Here is a 17,148-nt window from a genome sequence, read left to right as displayed (position 1 = left end):
ATCATTAGTCATTTAGGTCAACATTGGATCATTCAGAGATCCTCACTGAACTTCTGGAGAGAGTTTGCTGCACTGAAAGTAAAGGGGCTGAATAATTTTGCACGCCCAATTTTTCAGTTTTTGATTTGTTAAAAAAGTTTGAAATATCCAATAAATGTCGTTCCACTTCATGATTGTGTCCCACTTGTTGTTGATTCTTCACAAAAAATACAGTTTTATATCTTTATGTTTGAAGACTGAAATGTGGCAAAAGGTCGCAAAGTTCAAGGGGGCCGAATACTTTCGCAAGGCATTGTACCTATGTGAGAATGCTGTTCATCGACTACAGCTTGGTATTTAACACCATAGTGCCCTCCAAGCTCGTCATCAAGCTCGAGACCCTGGGTCTCGACCCCGCCCTGTGCAACTGGGTACTGGACTTCCTGACGGGCCGCCCCCAGGTGGTGAGGGTAGGCAACAACATCTCCACCCCGCTGATCCTCAACACTGGGGCCCCACAAGGGTGCGTTCTGAGCCCTCTCCTGTACTCCCTGTTCACCCACGACTGCGAGGCCACGCACGCCTCCAACTCAATCATCAAGTTTGCAGACGACACAACAGTGGTAGGCTTGATTACCAACAACGACGAGACAGCCTACAGGGAGGAGGTGAGGGCCCTCGGAGTGTGGTGTCAGGAAAATAACCTCACACTCAACGTCAAAAAACTAAGGAGATGATTGTGGACTTCAGGAAACAGCAGAGGGAACACCCCCCAATCCACATCGATGGAACAGTAGTGGAGAGGGTAGTAAGTTTTAAGTTCCTCGGCGTACACATCCCAGACAAACTGAATTGGTCCACCCACACAGACAGCATCGTGAAGAAGGCGCAGCAGCGCAGCAGGCGCAGCAGCCTCAGGAGGCTGAAGAAATTTGGCTTGCCACCAAAAGCACTCACAAACTTCTACAGATGCACAATCGAGAGCATCCTGTCGGGCTGTATCACCGCCTGGTACGGCAACTGCTCCGCCCACAACCGTAAGGCTCTCCAGAGAGTAGTGAGGTCTGCACAACGCATCACCGGGGGCAAACTACCTGCCCTCCAGGACACCTACACCACCCGATGTCACAGGATGGCCATAAAGATCATCAAGGACAACAACCACCCGAGCCACTGCCTGTTCACCCCGCTATCATCCAGAAGGCGAGGTCAGTACAGGTGCATCAAAGCTGGGACCGAGAGACTGAAAAACAGCTTCTATCTCAAGGCCATCAGACTGTTAAACAGCCACCACTAACATTGAGTGGCTGCTGCCAACACACTGACTCAACTCCAGCCACTTTAATAATGGGAATTGATGGGAAATGATGTAAAATATATCACTAGCCACTTTAAACAATGCTACCTAATATAATGTTTACATACCCTACATTATTCATCTCATATGTATACGTATATACTGAACTCTATATCATCTACTGCATCTTTATGTATCATGTATCACTAGCCACTTTAACTATGCCACTTTGTTTACATACTCATCTCATATGTATATACTGCACTCAATACCATCTACTGTATCTTGCCTATGCCGCTCTGTTCCATCACTCATTCATATATCTTTATGTACATATTCTTTATCCCCTTACACTTGTGTCTATAAGGTAGTAGTTTTGGAATTGTTAGCTAGATTACTTGTTGGTTATTACTGCATTGTCGGAACTAGAAGCACAAGCATTTCGGTACACTCGCATTAACATCTGCTAACCATGTGTATGTGACAAATAACATTTGATTTGATTTGATTTGATTTGATATATCCACATCATTTTCCTTCCTCATGCTGCCATCTATTTTGTGAAGTGCACCAGTCCCTCCTGCAGCAAAGCACCCTCACAACATGATGCTGCCACCCCCGTGCTTCACAGTTGGGATGGTGTTCTTCGGCTTGCAAGCATCCTCCTTTTTCCTCCAAACATAACGATGGTCATTATGGCCAAACAGTTCTATTTTTGTTTCATCAGACCAGAGGACATTTCTCCAAAAAGTACGATCTTTGTCCTCATGTGCAGTTGCAAACCGTAGTCTGGCTTTTTTATGGCGGTTTTGGAGCAGTGGATTCTTCCTTGCTGAGCTGCCTTTCAGGTTATGTCGATATAGGACTCGTTTTACTGTGGATATAGATACTTTTGTACCTGTTTCCTCCAGCATCTTCACAATGTCCTTTACTGTTGTTCTGCGATTGATTTGCACTTTTCACACCAAAGTACGCTCATTTCTAGGAGACAGAATGCGTCTCCTTCCTGAGCGGTATGGCGGCTGCGTGATCCCATGGTGTTTATACTTGCGTACTATTGTTTGTACAGATGAATGTGGTACCTTCAGGCGTTTTGAAATTGCTCCCAAGGATGAACCAGACTTGTGGAGGTCTACAACTGTTTTCTGAGGTCTTGACTGATTTCTTTTGATTTTCCCATGATGTCAAGCAAAGAGGCACTGAGTTTGAAGGTAGTTCTTGAAATACATCCACAGATACACCTCCATTTGACTCAAATGGTGTCAATTAGCCTATCAGAGGCTTCTAAAGCCATGACATCATTTTCTGGAATTTTCCAAGCTGTTTAAAGGCACAGTCAACTTAGTGTATGTAAACTTCTGACCCACTGGAAATGTGATACAATGAATTATAAGTGAAATAATCTGTCTGTAAACAATTGTTGGAAAAATTACTTGTGTCATGCACAAAGTAGATGTCCTAACCGACTTGCCAAAACTATAGTTTGTTAACAAGAAATTTGTGCAGTGGTTGAACAACGAGTTTTAATAACTCCAACCTAAGTGTATGTAAACTTCCGACTTCAACTGTATGTAGTGAACTACTCTGGTAAAAAGTAGTAGTCTATGTAGGGAATAGGGTGCCATTTCAGACACGTCCAGTATGTTTGTCTGCCTGCTTGATTATATATCTGGTCCAAGGATCCGTCAAAGGTTTTGCACTTTCGGCTCTAGACAAAAGTAGAGCACTATGTAGGAAATATGGTGTGATTTTAGATGTAGCCAATGTATCTTTCTATTTATAAGAGAGTGTGGCTGGCAGATTATGTCTAGCATTAGACCGACATGGCAGCCAACAAAAGATAGATCCTGATTAGACTTGATTAAAAGCCCAGTGCAGTCAAAAATGTGATTTCATGTGTTTTGTATGTATTTCCACAGTGTGAGGCTGGAATAATACCATGAAAAATATGAAAGTTATGATAATGCCCTTTTATTGTAAGAGCTGTTTGAAAAAACTGCCTGAAATTTCCACCTGTTTTGGAGGGATGGAGTTTTGGACTGCCTTTTGTCTTCACCAGACGGTAAATTATTTAATAGACAATAACAAAGAGAGTTACAAACATCTCTGCCAATAACAGCTAATTTTCAGTTCTCCCTCCCAACTCAGACCACTCCCAGACAGTCCTAGCTGCATTCGTGCTTGCTAAATTTCTCTTTGTTAAAAATTAAAATGGTACAAAATAGCAATCACAGTAAGGTACTTAATTGTTATCCATAAATGATTTGTTATTGAGATAAAAATGGCTGCTTTGGACCTTTGACATATGGCATTTAGTCAGTGTGTGTTTAGTATGATATGTGGGAGCGCTGTGGTCTATCCCTGTAATAGATTTTTATAGATCCAGCTCTCTGCAGGCTCCTCACTGCTAAAAGATTCTGTTTCCATATGTACATGCACACAGGCATATGCTTTCTCTCTCTTTCCATAAAGCAGCGATGCCTGAAGCGCTGCTGTGTAATTTGTGTTTCAATCAATGGCAGGAAGTGACAGGTAGCAGGATCTAATACACACACACACGCCCACGCCCACCCACGCCCACACACACACACACGCCCACGCCCACACACACGTGCACACAAATCAAATCAAATCAAATTTATTTATATAGCCCTTCGTACATCAGCTGATATCTCAAAGTGCTGTACAGAAACCCAGCCTAAAACCCCAAACAGCAAGCAATGCAGGTGTAGAAGCACGGTGGCTAGGAAAAGCTCCCTAGAAAGGCCAAAACCTAGGAAGAAACCTAGAGAGGAACCAGGCTATGTGGGGTGGCCAGTCCTTTTCTGGCTGTGCCGGGTGGAGATTATAACAGAACATGGCCAAGATGTTCATAAATGACCAGCATGGTCCAATGATAATAAGGCAGAACAGTTGAAACTGGAACAGCAGCACGGCCAGGTGGACTGGGGACAGCAAGGAGTCATCATGTCAGGTAGTCCTGAGGCATGGTCCTAGGGCTCAGGTCCTCCGAGAGAGAGAAAGAAAGAGAGAAAGAGAGAATTAGAGAGAGCACACTTAAATTCACACAGGACACCGAATAGGACAGGAGAAGTACTCCAGATATAACAAACTGACCCTAGCCCCCCGACACATAAACTACTGCAGCATTAATACTGGAGGCTGAGACAGGAGGGGTCAGGAGACACTGTGGCCCCATCCGAGGACACCCCCGGACAGGGCCAAACAGGAAGGATATAACCCCACCCACTTTGCCAAAGCACAGCTCCCACACCACTAGAGGGATATCTTCAACCACCAACTTACCATCCTGAGACAAGGCCGAGTATAGCCCACAAAGATCTCCGCACGGCACAACCCAAGAGGGGGGCGCCAACCCAGACAGGAAGATCACATCAGTGACTCAACCCACTCAAGTGACGCACCCCTCCCAGGGACGGTATGAAAGAGCCCCAGTAAGCCAGTGACTCAGCCCCTGTAATAGGGTTAGAGGCAGAGAATCCCAGTGGAAAGAGGGGAACCGGCCAGGCAGAGACAGCAAGGGCGGTTCGTTGCTCCAGAGCCTTTCCGTTCACCTTCCCACTCCTGGGCCAGACTACACTCAATCATATGACCCACTGAAGAGATGAGTCTTCAGTAAAGACTTAAAGGTTGAGACCGAGTTTGCGTCTCTTACATGGGTAGGCAGACCATTCCATAAAAATGGAGCTCTATAGGAGAAAGCCCTGCCTCCAGCTGTTTGCTTAGAAATTCTAGGGACAATTAGGAGGCCTGAGTCTTGTGACCGTAGCGTACGTGTAGGTATGTACGGCAGGACCAAATCAGGGAGATAGGTAGGAGCAAGCCCATGTAATGCTTTGTAGATTAGCAGTAAAACCTTGAAATCAGCCCTTGCCTTGACAGGAAGCCAGTGTAGGGAGGCTAGCACTGGAGTCATATGATCACATTTTTTGGTTCTAGTCAGGATTCTAGCAGCCGTATTTAGCACTAACTGAAGTTTATTTAGTGCTTTATCTGGGTAGCCGGAAAGTAGAGAATTCCAGTAGTCTAACCTAGAAGTGACAAAAGCATGGATTAATTTTTCTGCATCATTTTTGGACAGAACGTTTCTGATTTTTGCAATGTTACGTAGATGGAAAAAAGCTGTCCTTGAAATGGTCTTCTTCAAAAGAGAGATCAGGGTCCAGAGTAACGCCGAGGTCCTTCACAGTTTTATTTGAGACGACTGTACAACCATTAAGATGAATTGTCAGATTCAACAGAAGATCTCTCTGTTTCTTGGGATCTAGAACAAGCATCTCTGTTTTGTCCGAGTTTAAAAGTAGAATGTTTGCAGCCATCCACTTCCTTATGTCTGAAACACATGCTTCTAGCGAGGGCAATTTTGGGGCTTCACCATGTTTCATTGAAATGTACAGCTGTGTGTCATCCGCATAGCAGTGAAAGTTAACATTAGGTTTTCGAATGACATCCCCAAGAGGTAAAATATATAGTGAAAACAATAGTGGTCCTAAAACGGAACCTTGAGGAACACCGAAATTTACAGTTGATTTGTCAGAGGACAAACCATTCACAGAGACAAACTGATATCTTTCTGACAGATAAGATCTAAACCAGGCCAGAACTTGTCCGTGTAGACCAATTTGAGTTTCCAATCTCTCCAAAAGAATGTGGTGATCGATGGTATCAAAAGCAACACTAAGGTCTAGGAGCACGAGGACAGATGCAGAGCCTCGGTCTGATGCCATTAAAAGGTCATTTACCATCTTCACAAGTGCAGTCTCAGTGCTATGATGGGGTCTAAAACCAGACTGAAGCATTTCGTATACATTGTTTGTCTTCAGGAAGGCAGTGAGTTGCTGCGCAACAGCCTTTTCTAAAATGTTTGAGAGGAATGGAAGATTCGATATAGGCCGACAGTTTTTTATATTTTCTAGGTCAAGGTTTGGCTTTTTCAAGAGAGGCTTTATTACTGCCACTTTTAGTGAGTTTGGTACACATCCGGTGGATAGAGAGCCATTTATTATGTTTAACATAGGAGGGCCAAGCACAGGAAGCAGCTCTTTCAGTAGTTTAGTTGGAATAGGGTCCAGTATGCAGCTTGAAGGTTTAGAGGCCATTATTATTTTCATCATTGTGTCAAGAGATATAGTACTAAAACACTTGAGTGTCTCTCTTGATCCTAGGTCCTGGCAGAGTTGTGTAGACTCAGGACAACTGAGTTTTGAAGGAATAAGCAGATTTAAAGAGGAGTCCGTAATTTGCTTTCTAATAATCATTATATTTTCCTCAAAGAAGTTCATTAATTTATCACTGCTGAAGTGAAAGCCATCCTCTCTTGGGGAATGCTGCTTTTTAGTTAGCTTTGCGACAGTATCAAAAAGGAATTTCGGATTGTTCTTATTTTCCTCAATTAAGTTAGAAAAATAGGATGATCGAGCAGCAGTAAGGGCTCTTCGGTACTGCACGGTACTGTCTTTCCAAGCTAGTCGGAAGACTTCCAGTTTGGTGTGGCACCATTTCCGTTCCAATTTTCTGGAAGCTTGCTTCAGAGCTCGGGTATTTTCTGTGTACCAGGGAGCTAGTTTCTTATGAGAAATGTTTTTAGTTTTTAGGGGTGCAACTGCATCTAGGGTATTGCGCAAGGTTAAATTGAGTTCCTCAGTTAGGTGGTTAACTGATTTTTGTCCTCTGGCGTCCTTGGGTAGACAGAGGGAATCTGGGAGGACATCAAGGAATCTTTGTGTTGTCTGAGAATTTATAGCATGACTTTTGATGTTCCTTGGTTGGGGCAGATTATTTGTTGCAATTGCAAACGTAATAAAATGTTGGTCCGATAGTCCAGGATTATGAGGAAAAACATTAAGATCCACAACATTTATTCCATGGGACAAAACTAGGTCCAGAGTATGACTGTGACAGTGAGTGGGTCCAGAGACATGTTGGACAAAACCCACTGAGTCGATGATGGCTCCGAAAGCCTTTTGGAGTGAGTCTGTGGACTTTTCCATGTGAATATTAAAGTCACCAAAGATTAGAATATTATCTGCTATGACTACAAGGTCCGACAGGAATTCAGGGAACTCAATGAGGAACGCTGTATATGGCCCAGGAGGCTTGTAAACCGTAGCTATAAAAAGTGATTGAGTAGGCTGCATAGATTTCATGACTAGAAGCTCAAAAGACGAAAACGTCATTTTTTTTTTTGTAAATTGAAATTTGCAATCGTAAATGTTAGCAAGATCTCCGCCTTTGCGGGAGCATGGGGGATATGGTCACTAGTGTAGCCAGGAGGTGAGGCCTCATTTAACACAGTAAATTCATCAGGCTTAAGCCATGTTTCAGTCAGGCCAATCACGTCAAGATTATGATCAGTGATTAGTTCATTGACTATAATTGCCTTTGAAGTAAGGGATCTAACATTAAGTAGCCCTATTTTGAGATGTGAGGTATCATGATCTCTTTCAATAATGACAGGAATGGAGGTCTTTATCCTAGTGAGATTGCTAAGGCGAACAACGCCATGTTTAGTTTTGCCCAACCTAGGTCGAGGCACAGACACGGTCTCAATGGGGATAGCTGAGCTGACTACACTGACTGTGCTAGTGGCAGACTCCACTATGCTGGCAGGCTGGCTAACAGCCTGCTGCCTGGCCTGCACCCTATTTCATTGTGGAGCTAGAGGAGTTAGAGCCCTGTCTATGTTGGTAGATAAGATGAGAGCACCCCTCCAGCTAGGATGGAGTCCGTCACTCCTCAGCAGGCCAGGCTTGGTCCTGTTTGTGGGTGAGTCCCAGAAAGAGGGCCAATTATCTACAAATTCTATCTTTTGGGAGGGGCAGAAAACAGTTTTCAACCAGCGATTGAGTTGTGAGACTCTGCTGTAGAGCTCATCACTCCCCCTAACTGGGAGAGGGCCAGAGACAATTACTCGATGCCGACACATCTTTCTAGCTGATTTACACGCTGAAGCTATGTTGCGCTTGGTGATCTCTGACTGTTTCATCCTAACATCGTTGGTGCTGACGTGGATAACAATATCTCTATACTCTCTACACTCGCCAGTTTTAGCTTTAGCCAGCACCATCTTCAGATTAGCCTTAACGTCGGTAGCCCTGCCCCCTGGTAAACAGTGTATGATCGCTGGATGATTCGTTTTAAGTCTAATACTGTGGGTAATGGAGTCGCCAATGACTAGAGTTTTCAATTTGTCAGAGCTAATGGTGGGAAGCTTCGGCGTCTCAGACCCGTAACGGGAGGAGTAGAGACAAGAGAAGGCTCGGCCTCTGACTCCGACTTGCTGCTTAATGGGGAAAACCGGTTGAACGTTTCTGTCGGCTGAATGAGCGACACCGATTGAGCATTCCTACAGCATTTCCTTGCAGAAACCGTGAGAAAGTTGTCCGGCTGCGGGGACCGTGCGAGGGGATTTATACTAACGTTACTATGTGTACTTACTGGTGGCACAGACGCTGTTTCATCCTTTCCTACACTCAAATTACCCTTGCCTAACGATTGCGTCTGAAGCTGGGCTTGTAGCACAGCTATCCTCGCAGCAAGGCGATCGTTCTCCTGTACATTATGAGTACAGCGACTGCAATTAGAAGGCATCATGTTAATGTTACTACTTAGCTTCGGCTATTGGAGGTGCTGACGAACCATGTCCAGATAAAGCATCCGGAGTGAAAAAGTTGAGGGAAAAAAAAACAAAAATATAAACGGTCATTAAAAAGTAAAAACCGTAAAGTTGTCAGGTAGCAAAACAGGTTGGCAACAAAACGCACAGCAACACGTAAACAAGTCTGTAAGTTGTGACCGAAAATGACGTAAAGTGACGTAAAAACCCCCACAAAACACACACACACACACACACACACACACACACACACACACACACACACACACAGAGGGATGGGCAAACATTGCAAAATGCCAATAAGATCAATATATCGAATTCAACTACAAAATTCTTGTATTTTGAAATGTATTGAATTAAAGTACATGTATTTTGTCATTTAAAATACAGAAATACATTTGCAAGTAGCCAGCTCGAACAGCAACAACATTGCCAGTAACAAAACGTTTTACTTGATATAACTGTGATATGTTGTTGTTTATCTACCTTAGTTGAATGCCCTAACTGTAAGTCACTCTGAATAAGAGTGTCTGCTAAATGATCAAAATGCATATGTGAAAATTAACATACCAAAATTAACTGCAATGCACACTGGGTATTATTATTGGTCTTGTTTCAGGGTCATGTCTAGATGGGATACAGCTTAACCTAATTCTCCTAATTTTCTACATTAATTTTCCTAACCTGTTATGTAGGATTTCTAATGAATTTATTTGCAAATTATGGTGGAAAATAAGTATTTGGTCAATAACAAAAGTTTATCTCAATACTTATATGTTATATACCCTTTGTTGGCAATGACAGAGGTCAAACGTTTTCTGTAAGTTTTCACAAGGTTTTCACACACTGTTGCTGGTATTTTGGCCCATTCCTCCATGCAGATCTCCTCTAGAGCAGTGATGTTTTGGGGCTGTTGCTGGGCAACACGGACTTTCAACTCCCTCCAAAGATTTTCTATGAGGTTGAGATCTGGAGACTGGCTAGGCCACTCCAGGACCTTGAAATGCTTCTTACGAAGCCACTCCTTCCTTCGCCCTTGCTGATGGAAGGAGGTTTTCACTCAAAATCTCACAATACATGGCCCCATTCATTCTTTCCTTTACACGGATCAGTCGTCCTGGTCCCTTTGCAGAAAAACAGCCCCAAAGCATGATGTTTCCACCCCCATGCTTCACAGTAGGTATGGTGTTCTTCATTCTCCCAGTCTTCTTCTGGATCATCCAAATGCTCTCTAGCAAACTTCAGACGGGCCTGGACATGTACTGGCTTAAGCAGGGGGACACGTCTGGCACTGCAGGATTTGAGTCCCTGGCGGCGTAGTGTGTTACTGATGGTAGGCTTTGTTACTTTGGTCCCAGCTCTCTGCAGGTCATTCACTAGGTCCCCCCGTGTGGTTCTGGAATTTTTGCTCACCGTTCTTGTGATCATTTTGACCCCAAGGGGTGAGATCTTGCGTGGGGCCCCAGATCGAGGGAGATTATCAGTGGTCTTGCATGTCTTCCATTTCCTAATAATTGCTCCCACAGTTGATTTCTTCAAACCAAGCTGCTTACCTATTGCAGATTCAGTCTTCCCAGCCTGGTGCAGGTCTACAATTTTGTTTCTGGTGTTCTTTGACAGCTCTTTGGTCTTGGCCATAGTGGAGTTTGGAGTGTGACTGTTTGAGGTTGTGGACAGGTGTCTTTTATACTGATAACAAGTTCAAACAGGTGCCATTAATACAGGTAACAAATGGAGGACAGAGGAGCCTCTTAAAGAAGAAGTTACAGGTCTGTGAGAGCCAGACATCTTGATTGGTTGTAGGTGACTAAATACTTATTTTCCACCATAATTTGGAAATTAATTCATTAATTGTCATAGTTGAAGTGTACCTATGATGAAAATTACAGGCCTCTCCCGTCTTTTTAAATGGGAGAACTTGCACAATTGGTGGCTGACTAAATAATTTTTTTGCCCCACTGTATCACATGATAATGCAACCAGACTTCTGACACCAATGCAGGGGGAAAGCGGGCAACAAAATGGTGAACAGCTATAAGAATGGTATAGAAAAGTATGTAGTTAAAAAAAAAAAAAAAATACAGCTTGTGAAAGTATCTTCTTACAAAATACATTGGAGTGTAGTTCAACCCAGTGTAATATCAATATCAGAAACAGGGAGAGATTGGTAAATAAGTGCTGGCTCTCTGTGAAAGATCAGATTTCATTGATTAGCGATCATCAGATTAACATGATTGTCTGAAGCTATGGTGAGTGAGTGAGTGAGTGAGTGAGTGAGTGAGTGAGTGAGTGAGTGAGATTGCTCTCTGGGCCCGATGATAAAAACTTGATTTGATCAAGGCCCTGGCTTGTTTTTTTTCTAGATATATTTTCCCTGCAGCCCACGGTTGTTCTGAGCACGCCCAGTGTCCCAGGGGTGTAACCCCGCCTCCTACCCTTCCCTTCTGGTTGATTGAGAGTTCAAACTCTGGCTTCGTCACTCTCAGCTCAGAGAAACTACAGGGGACTAAAGACAGGGTCTGGAATACTGCTGTGACTGAATGACTGATACGGACACATGCACGTACACATGCACACACACACTGATAGACTGTCAGAGTGACTGACTGACCGACACACAGAAACACACAGACCATAAACGGACATTAAATTAAAGATGTAGCCTGGAAATGATGTCCTCTCAACTTGTGTTTTGATGATGAAATGAAACAAGAATGTCTGGGATGACTACCTTTCTTTCCCAACCCAGAGAGTTGTGTTGTGTTTGTCTGTAAACAGTATACGTATGAATAAGTATGGTTGGTGAGTGAAACTACCTAGGGCCACTTGGTCCTGTTCCAAAGGTCAGTCAGAGGTGAAGACCACACCCTCCATGTCCCTGTTCCCCTTCTATCCTCTCCTAATGGCATTCATTCTGTAATAGCCATTTTTGTTTTATATTTTACTAGGCAAGTCAGTTAAGAACAAATTATTATTTTCAATAACGGGTTAACTGCCTGTTCAGGGGCAGAACGACAGATTTGTTTGTACCTTGTCAGCTCAGGGGTTTGAACTTGCAACCTTCCGGTTACTAGTTCAACGCTCTAACCACTAGGCTACCCTGCCACCCCATGACACTAACGGTGGCTGTGTGTGTGTGTTTGTGCAGCAGCTGTCAAATCACCATAATGATAATTATCAACCAGGTCTATGGGCCAGGCCACCACTCTAACTCTTACTCTGACTCTCACTCCCACTCTGACTCTCACTCTCACTCACCCTCTTACAGTATTTGCCTGAGATAGGCGGAGACAGGGAGAGGGGAGAGGGAGAGAGGGGGAGAAGGGGGGCGTCACTCCATTCTTCTTACAGTATCTGCCTGAGGTAGAGGGAGAGAAGGGGAGAAGGAAAGATAGAGGTAGAAAGCGCTGGAGATGGGAAGAGATATAGGATGGGATATTTTGTATTTTATTTATTTAACCTTTATTTAACTAGGCAAGTCGTTTAAGAACAAATTCTTATTTAAATGATGGCCTACCCCAGCCAACCCTAACCCGGACAATGCTGGGCCATTTGGGTGCCGCCCTATGAGACTCCCAATCACGGCCGGTTTTGACACAGCCTGGAATCGAACCAGGGTCTGTAGTGATGCCTCTAGCACTGAGATGCAGTGCGTTAGACCGCTGCGCCACTCGGCAGCAAAATAAAGAGAGGGAAAGAGAAGAAGGAGACAGGATGGGGAAAGAGGGAGAGATAGAGGGTGATACAAAGGGAAAAAGAGAGAGGGTAATAGGATGAGAGGGAGATATAGAGGGAGATAAAGAGGGAGATATAGAGGGAGATATAGAGGGTAGAAGGATGAGAGGGAGATATAGAGGGAGATATAGAGTGTAATAGGATGGAAACAGAGAGGGCAGGGACAGAGATGGTTAAAAGGGATGAAGACATGAAAGGCAAAGAGAGAAAGGAGGACAGTAAGACCAAGACACGATAGCGTGAGAGAGGATGATGACTTAGAGTGGTAAAGCCTGGATAATCAGGGGGATCCGTCTTGTTTTATTGAAGGAGCCCCTAGCTCAGTTTATCCCAACTGCAAATATCATCATTTATCACTCCTGTTTACCAACAAGATGCTACTAGTGGGGCAAGCCAACACCAGGTGCCATATGTTTGAAACGTCTCAGAGTAGGAGTGCTCATTTAGGATCAGTTTTGCCTTTTAGATCGCAATTAATAACATTTTACAGACAATGGGAACCTGACCCTAGATCAGCACTCATACTCTGAGATACTTGATACGTTATTCGGTCCCAGTTCTCTTGCTCAATGTATATTTTACATATGATTTATAAGCAATTTGTTCCATTCATTGTCTATGAAGTATTTTTGTTAGAAAAACCAGTCAGTCACTGCTCAATTGATTTGAGTGAATTCATTTGGTGGAGAATGTATAGTATATTGTTAATACTCTTGTTTTATTTCCTCTTTAATGCTGCCATAGGTCCAGGAGTGGCTGTGTCTGAACTGCCAGATGCAGAGAGCTTTGGGAATGGACATGGAGACACCTCGCTCCAAGAGCCAGCAGCAGATCCACTCTCCGTCCCACCAAGCCAAACTAGAGCCCATCTCTGAACCTCAAACTCAGCCCCCACCCCAGCCCCAGGTCCAACCCCAGCCCCAGGCCCAACCTCAGCCCCAGGCCCAACCTCAGCCCCAGGTCCAACCCCAGCCCCAGGTCCAACCTCAGCCCCAGTCCCAAGCCCCACCTCAGGCACAGCCTCTAACCCAGCACCAGGCTCCGACACAAGCCCAGCCCCCACCAGGCCCTAACAGACAGACTGGTCCAGGCCCAGGTCAGACCCCTCAACAGCAGAGAGGTCCAGTGGGTCCAGTTCCAGCCCAGGGTCAGGGTGGGGCTCGTCTCCCCCCAGGAGCCATCCCTCTCCCAGGCATGGCCAAAGCCCCGTCCCAGCCTGACCTCCGTGGCTCTCCCGCCCACCAGCCCCTGCCCCTCCGCCAGGACCACACCCGCAGCGCAGGGAGCTCCCCATCCCGCCAGCCCCCGCCCCCGGCCGCCGCTCCTGAGCAGACCTTTGGAAAGCTGTTTGGAGGCTTTGGTGGCTTCGGTGCGTCCCTCCTCAACCAGGCCAGCACCCTCATATCAGTGGACCCGGTACCCACCCCGCCCCAGCAGCAGCAACATCCCCCCAAACCTGCCCCTAAACCAGCTGGACCCCAAGAACCTGCAGCTGGTGCAGGGAAACCACCAGGACCCCATCCAGGCCAACAGGGCCCCCATGCACCCCAACAGGGCCCCCATACACCCCAACGGGGACCCCATGCACTCCAACAGGGACCCCATGCACCCCAACAGGGACCCCATGCACCCCAACAGGGAACCCATGCACCCCAACAGGGACCCCATGCACCCCAACAGGGCCCCCATGCACCCCAACAGGGCCTCCATGCACCCCAACAGGGCCTCCATGCACCCCAACAGGGACCCCATGCACCTCCCCAGCAGCAGCAACAGCAGCAGGATAAAGGTGCCTGCTGTCCCCTGTGTAAGACAAGTCTGAATGTGGGCGTGACTGCCCAACCACCCAACTACAACACCTGTACCCAGTGCCACGCCCAGGTCTGCAACCTGTGTGGATTCAACCCTGCACCGCACCTGGAGGTAAGGCCGCTCTAATCTCTAATCTCTATAGATCAGAGTCTTCCGTCAGTTGGTTGTGGCTTCTCTCTCTGTGTGTGTGTGTGTGTGTGTGTGTGTGTGTGTGTGTGTGTGTGTGTTTGTCTCTGTGTGTGTGTGTTTGCGAGAGTTCATCAATCAATCAATCAATCAATCAATCAAATGTATTTATAAAGCCCTTCTTACATCAGCTGATATCACAAAGTGCTGTACAGAAACCCAGCCTAAACCCCCAAACAGCAAGCAATGCAGGTGTAGAAGCCCGGTGGCTTGGAAAAACTCCCTAGAAAGGCCAGAACCTAGGAAGAAACCTAAAGAGGAACCAGGTTATCAGGGGTGGCCAGTCCTCTTCTGGCTGTGCCGGGTGGAGATTATAACAGAACATGGCCAAGATATTCAAATGTTCATAGATGACCAGCAGGGTCAAATAATAATAGTCACAGTGGTTGTCGAGGGTGCAACAGGTCAGCACCACAGGAGTAAATGTCAGTTGGCTTTTCATAGCCGATCATTCAGAGTATCTCTACCGCTCCTGCTGTCTCTAGAGAGTTGAAAACAGCAGGTCTGGGACAGGTAGCACGTCCGGTGAACAGGTCAGGGTTCCATAGCCTCAGGCAGAACAGTTGAAACTGGAGCAGCAGCACGGCCAGGTGGACTGGGGACAGCCAGGAGTCATCAGGCCATGTTATCCTTGGACATGGTCTTAGGGCTCATGTCCTCCGAGAGAAAGAAAGAAAGAAAGAAAGACAGAGAGAGAGAGAGAATTAGAGAGAGCATACTTAAATTCACACATGACACTGGATAAAACAGGAGACAGGAGACAGGGCCAAATAGGCAGGATATAACCCCACCCACAGCCCCCACATCACTAGAGGGATATCTTCAACCACCAACTTACCATCCTGAGACAAGGCCGAGTATAGCCCACATGCGTGTGTGTGTATGAGAAATCTGGGTGGATTCCATCAGGGTCTGAATAATGTGATAAAAGTGGGCCAAGTGCCCTGTGATGAAAGTGGGCCAAGTACACCCTGTGATAAAAGTAGGCCAGGTGCCCTGTGATAAAAGTAGGCCAGGTGCCCTGTGATAAAAGTGGGCCAAGTGCCCTGTGATAAAAGTGGGCCAAGTGCCCTGTGATAAAAGTGGGCCAAGTACACCCTATGATAAAAGTGGGCCAAGTGCCCTGTGATATAAGTGGGCCAAGTGCCCTGTGATATAAGTGGGCCAAGTGCCCTGTGATAAACGTGGGCCAAGTGCCCTGTGATGAAAGTGGGCCAAGTACACCCTGTGATAAAAGTAGGCCAGGTGCCCTGTGATAAAAGTGGGCCAAGTGCCCTGTGATAAAAGTGGGCCAAGTGCCCTGTGATAAAAGTGGGCCAAGTACACCCTATGATAAAAGTGGGCCAAGTGCCCTGTGATAAAAGTGGGCCAAGTACACCCTATGATAAAAGTGGGCCAAGTGCCCTGTGATATAAGTGGGCCAAGTGCCCTGTGATATAAGTGGGCCAAGTGCCCTGTGATAAACGTGGGCCAAGTGCCCTGTGATAAAAGTGGGCCAAGTGCCCTGTGATAAAAGTGGGCCAAGAACCCCCTGTGATAAAAGTGGGCCAAGTACCCCCTGTGATAAAAGTGGGCCAAGTACCCCCTGTTATAAAAGTGGGCCAAGTGTCCCCTGTGATAAAAGTGGGCCAAGTGCGCCCTGTGATAAAAGTGGGCCAAGTGCCCTGTGATAAAAGTGGGTCAACTGCCCTGTGATAAAATAGATGATAGAATGGTTTATGGATGGGTTCCTCAAAAAATGCCTTGTCATAGTGCACTAGAATGTCTTCCTCTGGCTACCCTGGCCTTTCTTGGTCTTTCTCAGACCTGCGTTTGACTAAAGCTTTGGATTTGAAAAGGAAACATAAAATACATCAGGTTTGTTGGACATTCAGGCTCGTTCTCAATTCACCTTTCCTTGTTTCCTTTCCTTGCTTCCTCTCTCCTATCCTCCTTTTCAAAACACATTTGAGAAGGAGGATGCAAGGAATCAAGGAACGATTAATTGAGTTTAAGCCTCAGTCTCTGTCTGCTCTGGTCCAGGGGTTGGCAGCCAGCACACCACTCTGCATGCTCCTGCCGGGGAGGCAGGGTAGCCGAGTGTTGGACTAGCAACCGGAAGGTTGCAAGCTCAAACCCCCGAGCTGACAAGGTACAAATCTGTCGTTCTGCCCCTGAACAGGCAGTTAACCCACTGTTCCTAGGCCGTCATTGAAAATAAGAATTTGTTCTTAACTGACTTGCCTAGTTAAATAAAGGTACAAAAAAATATATGCTGCTTCCTGTCTGTCTGTCTTTCTGTTTGTCTTCAGTAATCAGGTGGGATTGAGTGGCTCCAGAATGTCCTGTGACTGATCTCACCAGTTAGGGTCGCTCCAGAAGTGAACCCCTATGACTGATCTCACCAGTTGGTGTCACTCCAGAATGTCCTGTGACTGATCTCACCAGTTTGTCTCACTCCAGAAGTGAACCCCTATGACTGATCTCACCAGTTTGTCTCGCTCCAGAAGTGAACCCCTATGAC

The 17,148-nt window shown here is 45.8% G+C and overlaps 1 protein-coding gene across 1 annotated transcript in view; it reads left to right on the top strand.

Annotated features, from left to right (window-relative positions):
• The window catches only part of LOC110528438 (protein bassoon), a 172,285-nt gene that overhangs the window by 53,648 nt on the left and 101,489 nt on the right, over nt 1-17,148 (top strand). The window contains exon 3 of the mRNA XM_021610503.3: nt 13,392-14,570. Coding sequence (XP_021466178.3) covers nt 13,392-14,570 — 1,179 coding nt within the window. The remainder of the gene's footprint in view (nt 1-13,391; nt 14,571-17,148) is intronic.

The sequence above is a fragment of the Oncorhynchus mykiss genome, chromosome 7, assembly GCF_057628025.1.
Source record: "Oncorhynchus mykiss isolate SJ-2025 chromosome 7, ASM5762802v1, whole genome shotgun sequence".
Lineage (NCBI taxonomy): Eukaryota > Metazoa > Chordata > Actinopteri > Salmoniformes > Salmonidae > Oncorhynchus > Oncorhynchus mykiss.
The sequence above is the reverse complement of the archived record's forward strand: the minus strand, read 5'-3'. Positions and strand labels throughout refer to the sequence as shown.